General features: G+C 48.6%; 1 protein-coding gene across 1 annotated transcript in view; it reads right to left on the bottom strand.

Moving 5' to 3' along the window:
* Window positions 1–8,612: 8,612 nt before the first annotated feature.
* The window catches only part of ANKRD33B (ankyrin repeat domain 33B), a 94,428-nt gene continuing 83,966 nt past the window's right edge, over window positions 8,613–19,074 (bottom strand). The window contains exon 4 of the mRNA XM_011940981.1: window positions 8,613–9,454. Within this exon, the coding sequence (XP_011796371.1) occupies window positions 8,613–9,454 (842 nt within the window). The remainder of the gene's footprint in view (window positions 9,455–19,074) is intronic.

Here is a 19,074-nt window from a genome sequence, read left to right as displayed (position 1 = left end):
CCCTAGTGGAGGATGTCTCCCAGTTAGGCTACTCAGGGGTCAGGGACCCACTTGAGCAGGCAGTCTGTCCCTTCTCAGATCTCAACCTCCGTGTTGGGAAATCTCTTCAAAGCTGTCAGACAGAGTCACTTGCGTCTGCAGAGGTTTCTGCTGCCTTTTTGTTGTTGTTTAGCTGTGCCCTGTCCCCAGAGGTGGAGTCTACAGAGACTGGCAGGCCTCCTTGAGCTGCTGTGAGCTCCACCCAGGTCGATCTTCCCAGGGCTTTGTTTACCTACTTAAGCCTCAGCAATGGCAGGCGCCCCTCCCCCAGCCTCGCTGCTGCCTTGCAGTTAGATCGCAGACTGCTGTGCTAGCAATGAGGCAGGCTCCGTGGGCGTGGGACCCTCCGGGTCAGGTGTGGGATATAATCTCCTGGTGTGCCCGTTCGTTTAAGCGCAGTATTGGGGTGGGAGTTAACCCGATTTTCCAGGTGTTGTGTGTCTCAGTTCCCCTGGCTAGGAAAAGGGATTCCCTTCCCCCTTGCACTTCCCAGGTGAGGCAATGCCTCGCCCTGCTTCAGCTCTCGCTGGTCGGGCTGCAACAGCTGACCAGCACCGATTGTCCGGCACTCCCTAGTGAGATGAACCCAGTACCTCAGTTGAAAATGCAGAAATCACCTGTCTTCTGTGTCTCTCGCGCTGGGAGCTGGAGACTGGAGCTGTTCCTATTCGGCCATCTTGCTCCGCCCCCAGCGAGGCGGGTTGTAATGAGATCATCAGAATGTATAACAAACTATTTGTGGGAAACTCACAATTTGTAAATATTACCTTTGAAAAAGTGAAAGTTTGTCACAATAAGAAGGAGCATGTCTATTTCAATGAAAAGAAGGGAGTGACATGAAAAAATCCTGGTATGTTTCATTGTATCACTCTCTAATTTATACACACTTAAGTTTATTCAAATATCACACGTTTGGACCATAAGAATGTGTTTTAACAAGTGATTTTTTTATTCTTTCACCACAATTCTCCCACATTTTTACATTATCCCACTTTTTCCATTTTTTTTAAATATTAGTACATATTTTGTTAGAAATTAAAAGGGAAAAACATTTTTTCTGAATAATATCACATTATATTTAGCTTAAAGATTATTAACTTTTTGAATATCAAAAATTGAAGCTGCTGGGAATCATATTTATTTGTAGGTTCCCAAATAGCCCTGAGGTCTGAATAGGAAAATATCTTTTATAAACTATAACAAAACTCTCACCTCAAAATAAAACACTATGAAATTTACACAATTATATCTGTACTTAGTATCTGTACAATCTCCAGAAACCTAATGGATTATTAGAAATGACAATGCAAATAGGTTTACATTCAGAAAAAAAGAGAGCTTATACTAAGAGGACCTAACTTGCAACCTGGCACCCTGTGCAGAAATCTGTTCAATCCTTAGAACGGTCATATAGTCATCTTTGTTAAAAACACAGGTCCTTGGACACCCCCAAATGCCAGGCAGAACAAAGACAATTCCAGTACGTTGGCTTTTACAGTTCATCTGAATAGGGTATAATTTTCAAATTCCTTCGGATGCCCCGAAGGTTCACAGGGATGCTGGTCATATTTCTGGGACTGTCATCGCCTTTTGCAGTTTTCATCAGGTGTATCCATAGCTGTGCAGTTCTAAACCAGCTACTAGAACTTTTGCTCAAAAAACTGGTGTTAAGGTGTCTCCATACCTACCTCCCCAAACTTCTTAAAGCATCAGGTCAACACAGACCATTGCTTTACCAGATGGAAAGTTTCATGGTTGGTTTTTTTTTTTTCTTTTTATTTAAATACAATAGAAGGGTGTAGTATTATGACAAAACTAGTTCCTTCAAAAACCAAACTGTGTTAGCATTGATTAGAGTATCTAATATATAGGCGGACTTGGGGAAATATCAGGGCTTCCTCAGGATAAAGTGTTGATTCTAAGGGTAACCTGCAGCCAAATGTCAAGGGCTGTAGGCTGAATTCCTGGGGAGCTCTTCCAGGGGTAAAGAATCCTCTTGGACCTGGGCCCCTTAGGTTTGGGTTCCTCCGTGCAGCCAAGGTAGGGCAGAGGCAGAGAGATGGCCCAGACCTGGCCAAATGGGTTCTCTATGAGCTGCCTGGGTCAACACTGCCTTTCAGTAAAAACCTGGACTATGATGACCCTAGCCATGTTCTGTGCCACAGTGGGTGGAATGCTGACAGTGAGACCCCACTAAATACACTGAACAACACACCATCAAAGCAGGTTCCATCTGACACTGCCCACGGCCAAGCTATAGCAGCATTGTAACCTTTGCCAGCACAAAGCCCAGTGTCCCTTTAGTTCATTTGTGTGTATGAGTACACACACGTGTACTTGCCTGTGCACACACTCACACCTCAGTGTACACTGTCCACATTGGCACTGCCTGCTGCCGAGGGCTGTGCCTTTTATCAAGTCTTAGTCAGGCTGGGTGAGCCTGAGGAAATTGTGTATGTAATACCGGCTTTCAGCTGCGTCGCTCGAAAATAAGTCGAAGCAATCCAGGTAGTGTGTGTTTCTTTTTCCCGTTTCTTTCAAAAACAACCTCTAGAAGAGTTTTTTTAGTCACTTATTTAAAATGTTAATGAAGGAACCTGTGAGTGCAAGGGCACAGACATGAGCAGCTGATTCAAGAGTTATACCAGTGCCTAAGCAAGTTCCAAATGCACCGAGAGGCATGGAGGGGAAGATGCAAGCAGCGCCTTGAGAGACACTGCTTTTGTTGTAAGCTCTGGGCAGCTCCCAGCATGACCGTCCACAACGGCATTCATCCCACTGCAGTTGTCGTCAATGGGACTTTATTGTTTTAGAAAGATGTCATAGTGAGGGTCCCACCTGTCCTTCCCTGGACCATGGCCCTCCAGGCAGTCCAGGCAGGTGCCGGCTGAAAGGGGCTGGTGCAGAAACCAAGGACCAGCCCCAAAGAAACAGGGTCCCCAGGTGTTTCCAAGGGGGCGCGCTGATTGCCAGGTGCAGAATCCACACAGTTACCCACTGTGGGGGGCGAAGGGACCTTTGCAAATCCCTGGGGAGTGTGCTAGACTTTCCCCAAACACTGCAAAAGGGAAAAAACGCTTGTGCTTTATCATGTGAAAGACTAATGGTGTCTAGGAGCTGACACAGCACAGGGGGACTCTAACCACTCAGAAACAGTGAGCTGTGTCAGGATGGAAATGAGCAAGCCTGAGTCTCCGGCGCACCTGGGGAAAGAGTAGCGCAGGGCGCACAGGGCTGTGCCTCACTCCGCGGAGCACACTTGGGTCCCCAGCGTACGGATGAACAGACAGCCTTCCCACGTCATGTAGTGTGGACAGCGGGGCTGGGGGGAATGTAGTGCTCTTGCAGGCAGGCTACCAGGGCTATGGCAGAGCCACTTTTCAGGGCCCATTCATTTTCTCTCTGGGATGCATTTCATCATAATCACTCGGTACCCACGCTTCTTCCCAACAGCCTGGAAACAGCAGGCTTTGCATCCTTTTCAGGCCTGGGGTCTGGCCCTACTCCAGGGGCTTCTGTTTCACTCATAACAGCCTCATCTCCATTCCTGAGACCTGGTCACCACCAACAGCAGGGAGAGAAGCAGGCAGAGGGGCCCAGCATGGCCCTCCTGCGTCCATAAATCCTATTTGCCAACCGACATCACGAACTCCCTCTCTCCCGCTCCGAGGAGGAGCCTCTTGCCTGAGGAGTGGCCACGCTGAGATGACAAAGCCATTGCAATTCTGAGCTCCATAGTCCTGAGGTCTCCAGTGCTGCCAGGAGTCTGTCAGGAGGAGCTTGACAGGACGGAAGACGTCCACGATGTTCCCAAGTGCAGCCAAGGGGCAGCCTCTGCACACCGAGGTAATTCCAGATGAACGGCTCCCTGCTGTTCCCTCCTCCTTTCTGGTGAGTTTAGTGCTGGGCTGACTGTAGAACACTTTATTCACAGAAACAAGTAGAAAAAATTGTCACTCTTAGTTCATGTGCTCCAATGTCAGACCGGGAGCAGCTGGTTCCGGAGGGAAGAGCGAGGACTGGCCTCTCTGTGTTCTCATCAGCCGCCTCCATGCACACGGAGATGGATTTCATTGTTGTTGATACACATGTTCCATCCACGAGAGGCAACTCAGAGGGACTGAAGCGACTTCACACCCACCCCAAAGCCATTTCTGCCACCAAAGTCCTCGATCTAGAATCACCAAGGACGTCTCCATCAAGGGTGAGCCCCAGATATCTCAGTTGTAATCAGCAGCATCGATATTGTCTGAGAAATATTTCTTCTCTCCAGTTAAAGCATAATTTACTCAAACACTAATAGACTTCAACTTTTCCTCTATTTTTATATATAAATTTATATATAAATCCCTGAGAAGGTACCTGTCAACTTGAAATTCACTATCTACAGTTAATAAACATCAGGGTGCAGGTAGGGACCCCGAGCCCCATCCCTCTGCACAGCAGGGGCTGCGCTGTCATGGCAGGAGAGCAAACCAGGTCTCCCTTCCGAGCAAAGAGGAGGGGGTGGGAGAGGCACCGCTGTGGAGGAATTCTAAGCCATCAGCACAGACACTAGCAGGCCTGCCATTCATTCACTCTGGGGTCTAGGAGGTCCCACCATGATAACCCCGCAGGGACACCACACTGCCTTGCAGAGGCCCTGGCTTTTCTGTCCTTGGTAGACCTTAGTGTAGGTGGTGCCAGGGATGATCAAGAACTTAACCAGTTGGGAGAAGAAAACAGGCAAAGGAAGGAAAAGCTAATGAGGAAGAAGAGATGAGGTGATGGGGGCAGGAGAATGTGGAGGCAAAGCCAGAGAGGGCACTGCCGTGGCCACTGACAGAAGAGGAGGAGGGGTCAGTGCTCTCCGGTCCCCTCCTCCCTGAACCACATTGGGGATGCAGGGAGGGTGAGCCCTCGGTGAGTGAACGCAGCTGTTCAATGAAAATAGAAATGAAAAATGTTCTCTAAAGACACTAGGCTCTTGGAAAGGCCACTGTGAGACCCCTGACTGCCAGATACCCAGCGGTGCTGAGTGGGGATGGGACAAGAAGCCTGCCCCTCCCAGCCCTGTCCACATCCTGAGACCGAAGGGCCTGTGTCACCTGTACCTAGGGCTAGAGGAAAGGGCTTCCAAATGGCTCAGGAAGATGAGGGGGTGTTTCTCTCCACTTCTATGACCAGATGACCACACCTCCCGTGAGGAATCCCTTACCCAAAAGAAGTGAACTTAATAATGTTGCTTAAGTATAAACTGACCCGTCAGGTCACCCTGACACTGACTCCGTGACACCCCCTCAAGGTGGCTCTGTTTCCCCATCATCTGGGCTTCCCTCCCTGGTCTCCTGCACTCTCTGAGCCTGACTGGGGGCCCACTTGTCCCCTCTGTGCCCACTCCAAAGAGAACAAGAAACAAAGAGCAGAAAGCCCCCCACAGGTCGAGGCTAGAGGCTTGGCAACACTTCCTTGACTTGAAAAATTCCTCTACTAGCAAATCTGCTTCCACGTGGCAAAAACGAGAAGTGCTAGGCCAGCAGCCACGAGCACAGCTGCAGGAGCTGCCTGGACCCGCTGCATGGGCCAAAGGGAAGGGCTACGGCTAGAATGAGTCTAGAGAGGGACTGGGGAGAGTCTCCAACTCAATCAGGAATGACCCTTCTTTCAGTTGGGTCTGGCAGGTTTTCAAAATCCAGTCTTTCCACTGAGGCCACACCACAGCTCCCCGGGAGGTCAGGCTTCCCCCCATGCAGCTGTCATTTTCCCTCAAGTTGCAAATGGCCAGGTAACAGCAGCTTCCACTCACCAGGCAAGCGGCCAGCTCTCCTTCAGATTTGCCAAAGAAATCCATGACCTGCCCCATGCTTGTTGGCTCAGCAGGCTTTTCAAAATGCAGGTATCTCTAGAGCTGTTTTGTGGACACCAGGAGCATCACTGGACAAGCCCTTCACTGGCCCCAGAATATCCTGTGTACCTGGATGAGGCTGGAACACGTCGGAGGCAGGGCCGCAACACGTCCACTCCAGAACGGCGTGGGACCTGGGGAAATCACCAGTCGTTTGCTGTCCCATCACTGCTGTTCCACACAACCCTGGAGCCTCTGAGCATGGATTGTGGTGAGGTAGCAGCTGGGCAGGACCAGAAATGTCCATTTTTGATATGGAAGCAGCAGACACCCAGGCTTGGGGTAGAAGTGGGGGCTCCATACCATTCCCAGTGTCAGCTTCCCATGGAGGAAACAGGCAGGAATGCCTGGCAACCCAACGAGGGTCAGACACCGCGTCAGCCCAAGCAGAAGCTGCCTGACCCTGGCTGTTCTAATGACAATCAGACATTCTTGGGAAGGTGGAGCCTTTGTGGGAGCTCAGAATGGGTGTCCTCTCGCAATCACTGTGTTAGAGCCACAGTTCTCAATGCAGGCTGCAGTGCAGTCACCTGCAGAGCTTTAGGATGCTCCCAGGGCTCAGCTCCTGGGACCAGGACCTTGAGAACTTTCACAGCAGGGGTAGCCAGTGTTGAGAAGCGTGCCTGGGAGACCACGTGGCACTGCCTGGCTGCGTCCTCGGTTGACAGAGGTGAGGGTGGGGCTCATGGTGTCTTGGTAATGCTGTGAATTATGTACGTGTGGCAGGAAGGTGCCACATGCCAAAGGATTCAGAAAAGACAACCCCCCAAAGATGACCGGTGTCAGTCACAGTCCCCACCTCCTCAAAGGGGACATGGCCAATCCCAACTCCTTGGCCACGAGAGTGACCCACAGTCAACTAATATCTGCAGTTCTCAAAGAGGGTCCAGTCTCCTGCAGCATTCGTCATGGTGCCTTTCTGGGATTAAGGAGGAACTCACTGCAATCTGACCTTAAACACTGTATCATCATCGCACCAATCTTCCATTAACCTGGGTGCAGCCTGCAGTCCTGTTCAATGGAGTTTTTGGAGAGGCCAGTTTAGGATCCCTGGTTGCTCGATGCCTGATGGTGCCAAGTGGAAGGGCGTATGGAGAAGCCTGCACCAGCCCTGCCTGCGTCCTGAGACAGATACCCCGTATCACGATGTATCTAGGGTTATTAGGGTTATAGTACAGACCCTCCAAATAGGCCTGTGATCGTGCGTGTCCAAGTCTTTAATCCTGAAATAAAGTGCATATGTGACAGATACTCTACAACCCACATAGCCAGAGCCATTAGAATTAGAAACTCCTGCCTGAGTTTCCAGCTTTCATACCCTGCACTGCCGAATTAGAATGCCGCAAATCTGATAACGATTAAAAATACAAAAATAGGCAGAAAACTCCCTTTGATAAATTCAAATTTGATCACCAAGAAAAGTGATCTCCATGTGACTTTGGACAGAAAAGTGTGGATTTAAAACTCTCACCGAGAGCCTGTGACCCAAGGCAAATCACACCTGTGCCCTGCCCTGCTCAAGGCCCCGCATCTTGGAAATTCTATGAGGTCGGCATGAGGATGAACTAAACAAGCGCAGTCCTCCAAGGAAAAATAAAAGAAATACCCACACAAGGGACTCTTTGGAACTGAGCCTGGAGGAGGGGGCTGCCCGGTCTACTCCAGGAGAATTTGCCAAAAACAAGTCTATTCCCCATTCCATTCTCTTGCCTGTTCTAAAAACTGCCTCCTCCCCATTGTTGTAATTTGTATCATTCTGGGCTCCTGACTCGTGTTGCATCTTTTTGACATATTAAGGATATCTGGATTTGAATTACTTAAGAGCACATATGGCTTAATTTTGTATTTCTGGTAATCATTTATTAAATTTGCCCCATTTTATCGAATGAGAGTTTTTTCTCATATCTATTTTTAATGTTAAAGATTGCCTATCGAGTTTATCTAAAACCCCTTGCTTAAAATGAGTTTAATTCTAGCAATAAATACATGTTTATCTCTCCATTGTTTTATAATTTAACCATGTTTTCCCTCAATATATTACCGTATGGATAAGAGTTTTAAAAAGATACAATAACATCTGATCTGTCTCACCTGATCATGTGGCTGAACCAGTCAATGCCTCTGTCAAACAAATATCTGGCATCAATCTAATTAGTAAGAACATCCAGTGTACACCTACACCCATGATGAGAAAAGACCAAACAACCAAAAAGGGGAGAATCCCATGATGTCTGTGTGAACTCATACAGGTATCATGAATACTTATTGCTAGAAACAGTATTTTAAACAAAAGGTCTTCAGGCAAGTGTATTAAAACTGCCTTGGATATAAGGGGCCCTATCACTTGTAAAACGTTGCAAATTTGATAATGATTAAAAATACAAAATTATGCAGAAAACGCCCTTTGATAAATTGATCTTAAAAAAAAAATCCTAATTGAGGTTCTCTAAATGGAGCCTTTTAGGCAACGTGCCCGCTAGGTGTACTGATTGCTAGGAGGGCTGGTGACAGGCGAATCCATGTGGCTCTCCCAGCCCTCTCCCGGAAGCAGCCTGGACAGACAGCCTGGAAATGCGCGCGGCCCCGTGGTCCATGGAGCGTCTGTGGTGCGATGCGCAACGAGGCCGCCTCCTTCTCCGCGACCAGCCCCGCGGCCTCGCCCCGGCTCCCACGCCAGGCACACAGGCCCTCACGTCCTCTTCTTCCAGGGCGCGGGGCGCCTCTCCTTCTGCGCCTCGGCCTGGCGCTTCTTCTCTGCCTCCTCTGCCTTCCGCTTCTCCTCCTTGGCCTCCTTGTACCGCCACTTGGGGATCTGCAGGTGGCCGCTGTCCTTGGTGCTGCCCTTCCGCGCGGGCCGCTCGGGCTGGAAGGTGGGCGCCGGCGCCTTACTGATTCGGACCCGGGGCACCACCACACCGGGCCTCACGCTTCTCCGCCGCAGGCGCTGCAGGGGCAGGAGGCTGGCCTTCCGCGAGGAGGGCGCGGCTGGGCCCCGGGACAGGGGCGGGATGTCGGCTCTCGGGGAGCCCTCCCGGCAGTCCACATCCTCCGTGCCGGTGTGCCCGCGTTGCCCTGCGCCTCCTACCTCATCCGCCTCCTGCGCCTGGGGGCCCCGCGCCGCCCGCGCCGCCAGGATCTCCTGCACCGCCAGCCGCCTCTTCCCCACGCACGGGGGGCTCTCGGGGCACACGGTCTGGCACACGATGGCCACGGCAGGGCTGTAGAGGCTTGTGGTCATCCGGACCATGTGGTCCAGGGCACCCCCGTCCTCCGGACCCCGCATGGTGCGCGGCGTCAGCGCGGACAGCACGCAGTCCGTGAGCCTCTGCAGGCAGTTCTTGGAGCCCGCGGGCTTCCGCGCCGCTTCCGGGGGCGGCGGCAGCTCGGGCCGGTACTTCACCCAGAACTGCTCCGGGCAAGGGCGCTCCAGCAGCCTCTGCATGAGGCGGACGGCATCCACGCGGCCCGTGTAAGTGGCCCATTCCTGCGAGGACATCCCACGGCGGGGGTCCCTCGCGTGGACATCCGCCCCTGCAAAACGCAAAACACAAACAGGAGTGGGTGGCGGCGACAAGGACTCTTCCCTCCCAAGGCAGAGTCTGGGGCAAAGCCGAGCCTCCTAACAGAGGGCACCCCAGACCTGTCCACTGCGTGAACCCTGTGCTCATCTGAGCACCCAAAGTTGGGCCTGGAGTGCAGTGATGGGAACACAGCCCACTGCAGCCTCCACCTCCTGGGCTCAAGCCATCCTCCCAAGTCAGCCTCTCGAATAGCTGGGACTACACCACGGCCCACCTGTAGAGATGGGGCCTTGCTGTGTTGCCCAAGCTGGTTTCGAACTGCTGGGCTCAAGCAATTCTCCTGCCTCCACCTTCCAAAGTGCTAGGATTACATGGGTGAGCCACCGTTACCCAGCCCTGTCTAACCTGCCTTTTAAGTGCTCCATTTGATTATCTGTCTTGAATGAAACCCTGCCTGAATTCAGCACCTAAATTAGATTTTTTTTTTTTTTTTTTTTTGAGATGGAATTTCGCTCTTGTTGCCCAGGCTGGAGTGCAATGGTGCGATCTCGGCTCACCGCAACCTCTGCCTCCTGGGTTCAAGCGATTCTCCTGCCTCAGCCTCCCAAGTAGCTGGGATTGCAAGCATGTGCCACCACACCCGGCTAATTTTGTATTTTTAGTAGAAAGGGGGTTTCTCCATGTTGGTCAGGCTAGTCTTGAACTCTTGACCTCAGGTGATCCACCCGCCTTGGCCTCCCAAAGTGCTGGGATTACAGGCATGAGCCACCAACCCGGCTAAATTACAGAATTTTTTAAAGAAATAAGATCCTATAGCTTTCTGTCAATGGAGAGAAAAAACAGACAATAAAGCTGCCTTGGATACCTGAATGCTGTGGTTAGAATATTCTAAAAATACGACTAGTAACAGTGACTCGCAAAGTGGTGGCACCCCAGCTGTGGCCTCACTCTGAGGACTGCCACGGGTCCTGGACTGTGGGAAATGGGTGGTCCTTTGCTTCTTCCACTGCGGGCTAGCTGGCCGGGCTCTGTCTATCTTTAACAGATGGTGGGCTTTTCCAGAATAGAAAAATTCATTTTTGTTTGCTCAACACATCTCATCCTGGTGGGTAGGGGGCATGAATTTTAAAAAGGCTTGTTGCAAAATGAATGGCAGTCACAGTGGCTGTGGGACCTGCCTGAGACCCCCAAGCTAGTAACAGAGAGAGGGTCTAAGACTTGGGTGTCCTAACCTCAGTCTAATGCACTTCCTACCACCTGGCAGACCCGGTGTGATAGTTAGTTTTAGTTTTCTATGTCAACTTGGCTAGGCTAGAATACCAAGTGATTTAATCAAACATGGATCTAAGTGTTGCCCTGAAGGTATTTTGCAGCTGTGGTTAACATCTATCATCAGTTGACTCTAAGTCAAGATTGGGCCGGGCGCGGTGGCTCAAGCCTGTAATCCCAGCACTTTGGGAGGCCGAGACGGGCAGATCACGAGGTCAGGAGATCGAGACCATCCTGGCTAACACTGTGGAACCCCGTCTCTACTAAAAACTACAAAAAACTAGCCGGGCGAGGTGGCGGGCGCCTGTAGTCCCAGCTACTCAGGAGGTTGAGGCAGGAGAATGGCGTGAACCCAGGAGGCGGAGCTTGCAGTGAGCTGAGATCCGGCCACTGCACTCCAGCCCGGGCGACAGAGCGAGACTCCGTCTCAAAAAAAAAAAACAAGTCAAGGTTGCCCTCCATAATGTGGGTGGGCCTCGCCCAATCTGCTGAGGGCCTTCAGAGCAAAGACCAAGGTTTCCTGGAGAAAAATAAATTCCTCCTCAAGACTGCAGCATCTACATACCCCTGCCTGAGTTTCCAGCCTTCAAGCCTACCGCACCAATTTCAGACTCACCAATCCCCACAACCACACAGTCAATTCCTTAAAATAAATCTCTTGATATCCACATCCTATTGGTTGACTGACAGGTCCCCTTACACAGTCTCCCTGACGCTAGTCACTAGTCACTTAATAAATCTCCCCAGGCCACCCACTGCCCCCAAATATTATATATTGCAAAGTTAAACTTCAACTCAACTTGATGAAATCTGCATAAATTTCAATGTTGCAGTATAGAAATTAATATGGAACTGCTGTTCAATTAATATTGGTCCAATCTCAATCCCACATACTGTTAAAAATCATTGAGGGGCCAGGCGCAGTGGCTCACACCTGTAATCCTAGCACTTTGGGAGGGCGAGGAGGGAAGATTACCTGAGGTCAGGAGTTGGAGACCAACCTGGCCAACACATGGTGAAACCCCATCTCCACTAAAAACACACAAAATATTCGCTTGGTGTGGTGACGGGCACCTGTAATCCCAACTACTCAGGAGGCTGAGGCGGGAGAATTGCTTCAACCGGGAGGCGGAGGTTGCAGTGAGCCCAGATGGCACCACCGCACTCCAGCCTGACTAACAGAGCAAGACTCCATTTCAAAACCAAAAAAATCATTGAGGATTTCAAGTCCCATTAGTCCCATCTCCACCAGCAAAGCAACGTGGAGAACTAGGGCAGTTATCTAGTCTGTGAGCTCCCTGGGGACTGGGCCCAACAGACGCTTCTTCATGTATATCCCATGCAGACCCAGACCCAGTTGTCTGACATGTGATGGCTGATCAATATGTGCTGAACTGAGGAAGCCCGGGTCCCCAGCCGCTGCCCTGGCCTGCCGGCCCACAGTGGCCTCATGGCTTCAGCAGCCCCAGCTCACCTGAGCTTGCCTGGTAAGGATCTGAATTCTGTGACACATTAAAGAATAGCCATATTAGAAGAGTGGTAATTATTTGGAACTGGATATCAGGATGGAACTCATTAGCGAGAGTACAATTTATAAACTGACTAAAATGAAAAGGGGGCAGTAAAAGTGTCATAGCAAAAAATAGATGACACATTAAACCTTAATTAATTGCATGTCACTTAAAAAAGGAACAAACTGCAAAATTAAAATCTTAATGAACACTGCCTGAAAGAGACATTTTTCAAATGCTAATGGAAAACCAGAGGAAGAGCTGTCCAAAGTTTTGCACTCTCCGTCCTGATGTTCACCTATCTTTTCAAAACGATCTCAGAAAAGACAAACACTATAAGGAACCAAGGCCACTGAGTCCTAGAATCCGAGTCATGCTATAAATTAGGGATCAGCTGCCTTAGGAAGAGACTGTAAAGGGTCATATTAATGACCTGAACACAGTAATTAAATTATAAAAGATAAGTACTGAATAATAACATTTTATACAAACACCTTTCAGAGAATACAGAGGATTTCTGAAATGCCACAGTATCCATCTTCCTGCCAGCAGACCCCCCAGCATCCTCACCTCCCACCTAGTGTCATTTTGCCCAGGGCTCAACCATATGGACAAGTGGGGCTGCCGCCCATGGGTCCACTTGCTGCCTTGTTGAGCGCTCTAAGTCTACACAAAAATCCTTTATTTCACTTGAGGGAGCAACATCCTCAGTTCTTGGTAATGCATCACGATCAGTCTCACCCAGGACTTCTGAACCTCAGCACTATTGACATATTAGGCCAGGTAATTATTTGGTATGGGTTGTCCTGTGCATTGGAGAATACTTAACAGCATCCCTGATCTCTACCTTCTTCTAGATGCCAGTAGCACTCCGCCAGTTCTGACAACCAAAAATGTCTCCAGACACGGCCAAATGTCCCCTGGGGCAAGTTTACCTCCAGCTGAGAATCACTAGTCGAATCTAATGGCTGCAATCCTGTTCCCCATTCTTCCAGCCTCCCTTACAGCTACAAGTAGCCAAGCAACCCAGCAGCTGTGACTGAGCCCTAAAGAGGGTCTTGCCTCCTGACGAAAGGGACCAGCATGGTTGGTGCTGCTGCAGCTTCCTGTCTGAAATACGGATTGGGTGATTCTTGTGGAATCAAGGGGTGACAGATCAACAGGCTAAGGGGAGCCAAATGGACAGGAGGAAACCACTGGAGTCTGTGTTGTCCTCATGAAGTCCAGGGCCAGCTCTGGAGGGTGACTGCCAACCTCAGATTTCTAGGGAGCTGAGAAATGCAGCCTGTTTTCTTTAAGCCGCTGTCTAGTCAGGATTTCTGTTACTTGCAGCCAAAAACATTCCAAACAGGTGCTAATGGGAAAAAAAAATCTATACGTTCCATCACTCGTTCTCAAGAAGGCTTTCTCCGGGAGCCATGGCCAGGCCCAGGACTAGGGAGGTGGCTGGAGTGTGAAGCCCTGAATGTGTCACTTCCCTTCCTGTTTCTCCACCAGCCCCCACCCACCCCCATGTTATCCACCCTATAAACTCCAGCTCAGGTCTCTCTCTTGCAAGGGGGCCTTTCCTGGCCACAGGGGACCACTATGGACCAGCCCTCACTGCTTCCTCTTGTGCCACCTCCAGCCTGTATCTTGGGCATTGTGGGTATAATCGGGATGACAAATCTGGATTAGGGTCCTGAGAAAGAGCTTGTGCTCCAGCCCAGCAGGGAGAACAAGCCACCCCCGCCACACAGCAGGTGGGAAGTGTGCTCAAAGATCTCATCTCCCCTCAAAGATGGACTGGAGTTGGAAAATAAACGTCCCAGCATCTCTGCGATATCTTTTCCTCATATTGGAGGGTCCAGGGGGTCTGAGTCCCAGCTGCCCACAAGGGGAATCTGCTCATTGGTGAACACTTCTTAGCTTCCATTCTTCCCAATCTCACTTCCTGCTCCCTCACTCCACTTCCTGGGGCCACCTTCCCACGAAACTACTTGCCCCCAAGTCCTTGTCTCAAGGTTTGCTTTTCAGGTGACACAGAATGCTTGACTTTTCATCCTTCCTCTGCCTAATGACTTCACACACTTCTACATGGCAAATTCACACTTCATAGGAAATTTATGTTTTCCTTATAAACAGAAAGAAACCTCTATTTGGTTGGAAATCGTCTGACTTTCCAGGACATATCAGGGCTTCCCTGAGACAACAGCAACCCTCCAACCCCCAGTGGGAGCATCTCTGATCTCTGTTCCTCGCCGTCCTTTAAATCCACTTTGCTCCTTGGAATCACAGCAAGATTTGAAGTTACTGCTGCTTGTTTTTGCTTCCTGAAGCCTGCGGCAGTCACACCACACTTCACATCTGAAAGTGAACTCCCTGAAGCAAGCCTGGAACTTGCCAACCTCCACAGATTCTGCCTGTCTTCAGAAAAAAATCACATCTTCAATATGCTTCTCAGAGTCACCTATTTAAATAGACCTGTCACTGTGGGCCTTAATATTTCAATGAATTAACAACGTTCTGCAACTCCCCTTGCAATGCTCTTCAGCAGAGCCTGAGTTATTCCTTACAAAGCCAAAACCAAAGATGCAATTGATCAGCCTCTCAGAACCCGATTATACTTTTTATTAAAATCTGAAGTGTCCATCTAAAACAAAGGCTCTGGCTATTAGTTTCTTTAAATGGTTTAATTTTTCTTAATATCACATATTTAAATGGAAAGAATAAGACTTAAAATATTTGTGCAAATTTTAGAAATATACCAACATCTGTCCTTATTGCTGTCCACTAATCCTGGGATTAAAAAAAAGCAATTCAACACTTTTTTTTTTTTTTTACAATACTTATCCATCTACTGGAAAAGGAAAATAAAACCCACTTTTCTTGGGCGAACTGTAAGCTCAGTAGTAATAGTAGAAGATGAAAATTTTCTATAAGTTCTACACTACAACCAAAGCTTAAGAGGGCAGCTCAAAAGCTCCCTAAAAAATACATTACTTTTTTTTTTGAGACAGAGTCTCATCTGTTGCCTAGGCTGGAGCGCAGCAGTACGATACCGGCTCACTGCAACCTCCACCTCCTAGGTTCAAGCAACTCTCTTGCCTCAGCCTCCTGAGTAGCTGGGATTACAGGCGTGTGCTACCACACCCGGTTAAATTTTGTTTGTATTTTTAGTGGAGGTGGGATTTCACCATGTTGGCCAGGCCGGTCTCGAACTCCTGTCCTCAGGTGGTCCACCCGCCTTAGTCTGCCACAGTGCTGAGATTACAGACGTTAGCCACTGTGCCCGGCCAAGATGTCACACTTTTATTTGAGGGAGGAATACAGAACAAGAGAAGAAGAGGACACAGAGGGGAAAATGTCTCCTCTCACTCTGTATATCCTTTCCCATTGAAATTGTTTACATCAGTGGTTCTCAACGGGAAGCAATTTTTCCCCCAACCTGGGAGACTTTTAGCAACATCTGGAGACATTTTTGGTAGTCACACTGGGGAGGTGCTACAGTCGTCTTGTGGGTAGATGCCAGGGATGCCACTAAAAATCCTACAATTTGAAAGACAGCCTCCACAACACAGAATTATCTGGCTCTGCATGTCAGCAGTGCTGAAATTAAGAAACCCCTGGCCAGGTGCGGTGGCTCACACTTGTAATCCCAGCACTTTGGGAGGCTGAGGCGGGCAGATCACAGGGTCAGGAGTTTGAGACCAGCCTAGCCAATATGGTGAAACCCCGTCTCTACTAAAAATACAAAAATCAGCTGGGCATGGTAGCAGGTGCCTGTAGTCCCAGCTACTCAGGAGGCTGAGGCAGGAGAATCGCTTGAACTCGGGATGCAGAGATTGCAGTGAGTCGAGATCGTGCCACTGCACTCCAGCCTGGGCGATAGAGTAAGACTCTGTCTCAAAAAACAAAAAAACAAAAAAAAGCAAAATACAAAAACCCTGAAGTAGGGGCTTACTACCCCCATTAAGAAAGTTTAAGTATCTCATTCACAAGATATTTTTCAAAGGGAAAAACAAACCATATTTTTTCATTCACTTAACAGATAACTATTGAACGCATAAACTCACCAATAATGATAATAATAACAATAACAATAATCACAACCGACATGTCCAGAAGGCTTCTCCAAGCCCGGCAGGCACCTGGGAGCTGCTCCTACGTGAACTTGCTCAATCCACATCCTGCCTTCCCGCAGTGAGTGCTATCATTAGCGTCATTTTATAGAAGAGGAAATTGAGTCCCAGAGAGTTGAGTGACAGGCTGCAGGTGTAGAGATGGGAAGTGAAGAAGATGAATTTGAAACTGGGTCCTGGCTCCTGCGTTACTTCTGTTCAGCTCCCTGCTCTGTACCTTGTACAGGACAGGGAGAGACTCACTAGAGGATCTCACAGACAATAATCTGTGGATTGTTCTAGACTGTGATGGGGGATGGGCTTGCAAACTGGGGAGTAGGGGAGGGAGAGTATAAAATCTAATGCCAAATTTGTATCCAAATAACTGATGGGGGAAAAGCAATGTCAGCAGCAAACCCACTGCCCGCAAGCTCATCATTCCAAGAGATGTGCAAGGTGTTTCTGGAATCCTCTAAATGCTGTCACACATGCCTGAAACCCCCAGGAGACCCAGGGAAGAAAGCACAGCAGTTGAACCAAATGATGAGAGGGCAACTGACCTAAAAAAGGTTTGCAGTTCAAATTAATTCAGTCGGAAAGTACACTGATGTGACTGACATCATAAATGTTCAGTTGAAAAAGTAAATTACCAAAGATCTACACTCAATTATAACTAGATCCAGAAATAGCAAAAGCATGTGAAGCTCCCGCCAAACACAAAAGCACCATATAATCACCATTTAATTAGAAGGAACCATTTCTCATTGATAAGGGCAGGCAGGGCCAAAACTCTGTTGAAACTGTTATCTCGTTTTTTTTTTTTTAAATGAAACTATCATCTCTGAATCAAAAATACAATCAATGGGACTCATTTTTAATTATGATTTTTTTTTTATTTCCAAGAAAGTTTTCATCTTTGAAGCCTCTATTCTCATTCACTGAACTTATTTTTCTTATAGCATCCCCTAGGACTAAAGAATCTCCTAAGGTTAAGGCAGAAGGAAAGATAAATCTGAAGCAGTTGTGAATCCTGTAACTCCAGACTGATCTCAAGAAAAACAACAGATAGGCTCAGACGAGGCAGCGCTGCGCACTGGCTGGAATCAAGACTGTCCCGTCACGGGCAACAGGTTATGACAGAAACTTCACAGACCCAAGAAGACTAGGGGTGGGATGCGATGGCTCACGCCTGTAATCCCAACACTTTGGGAGGCTAAGGCGGGCAGATCACCTGACATTAGGAGTTCGAGACCAACCTGGCCAACGTGGTGAAACCGTGTCTCTACTAAAAATACAAAAATTAGCTGGGTGTGGTGGTAGGTGCCTGTAATCCCAGCTACTCGGCAGGCTGAGGCAGGAGAACCACTTGAACCCGGGAGGGGGAGGTTGCAGTGAGCCAACATTGCGCTATTGCACTCCAGCCTGGGCGACAGACTGTGTCTCGAAAAGAAGAAAGAAGAAGAAAGAAGAAAGAAGAAAGAAGAAGAAGAAGACTGGAAAGAAGAAGACGACTAGGGACAGTGACAAAGTGAGACTGTCTCAAAAAAAAAAAAAGGAAAAAAAGAAGAAAAAGACTGGGGACAACTAAGTAGACAACTAAGTGTGGGAGCGCAGCAGGGGTCTTGGAACAGAAAAGTGACATTACTGGAAGCACCGATGCCTGGGAAAACTCTGATGCCACCCTCAGGATAACCAAGACAGGGGTGGTGCTGTGGTCTGAATGGTGACGACCCTCCAAAATTCCTATGCTGGAACTTCAGACTCTCTGGGATGGCATTAAGAGATGAGGCCTTGAGGAAATGATTAGATTATGAAGGCTGTGCCCTCCTGAATCAAACTAATGCCTTATGAAAGAGGTTTTGAGGGTGCCTCAGCGTACCCTCTGCCATGAGAGGAGACAGCAAGAAGGAATGGGCATCAGCAGACATCGAACCTGCCGGCACCTTGATCTTGGACTTCTCAGCCTCCCCAGGTGTGAGCAATAAATTTCTACAGTTTATAAACTACCCAGGTGAGGTATTTGTTACAGCAGCAGAACAACTAAGAACAGAGAGGAAATCCACTTCTTCAGGAACTTGCAGCGCCAAGCAGGACTGGCTGAACCCAGTGCCAAGAACAAAAATAAAGAGAAATTAAAATAACAGAATTAAGTAATGGTGAAAGCAGCATCGCACATTCACTGAGATTTCAGCTGCTAACTGAATCTAACACAACATGTGCTTGACACATATTTTCTCATTTAATTCTCAAAATAACTCGAAGAGGTTGCACGAAGGATGATCAGTGATTCTATTTCAGAGTGAAGAAAAGAATTAAAGCTATTAGTTGTGTAGCATTTAGCTTAGTAGCTCATTGCAGCTGGATAGCCTTTAGCAGTATATAAAGTATTGTCATATTTTAGCGTCAGGGAGGTGAGGGAGGAAGATCATTACTCCCATTTCACAGATGGAACAGGAAAGTGCTTTCTCCAAGATGGCGCAAAAGACAAAGGGGGGTTGATTCAGTTTGATAGCCTGAGAATTTTCCACTCTATGACACATCAAAGAAAACAGAAATTGCCACATACATCACCATGCAATACCACATTGCCTCCTAACATTACCATGCAACTCCATGCCGCCTCTTAACATTACCACGCAACTCCGCATCACCTGCTAATGTTACCACGTCATTACCTGCTAACGTCACCACCAACTCCACATCACCTCCTAACATCACCACCAACTCCACATCACCTCCTAACGTCACCA

This window comes from Colobus angolensis, unplaced genomic scaffold (genome assembly GCF_000951035.1).
Source record: "Colobus angolensis palliatus isolate OR3802 unplaced genomic scaffold, Cang.pa_1.0 Scaffold196, whole genome shotgun sequence".
NCBI lineage: Eukaryota > Metazoa > Chordata > Mammalia > Primates > Cercopithecidae > Colobus > Colobus angolensis.
Note: the sequence above shows the minus strand (reverse complement) of the source record. Positions and strands in the feature narration are given on the sequence as shown.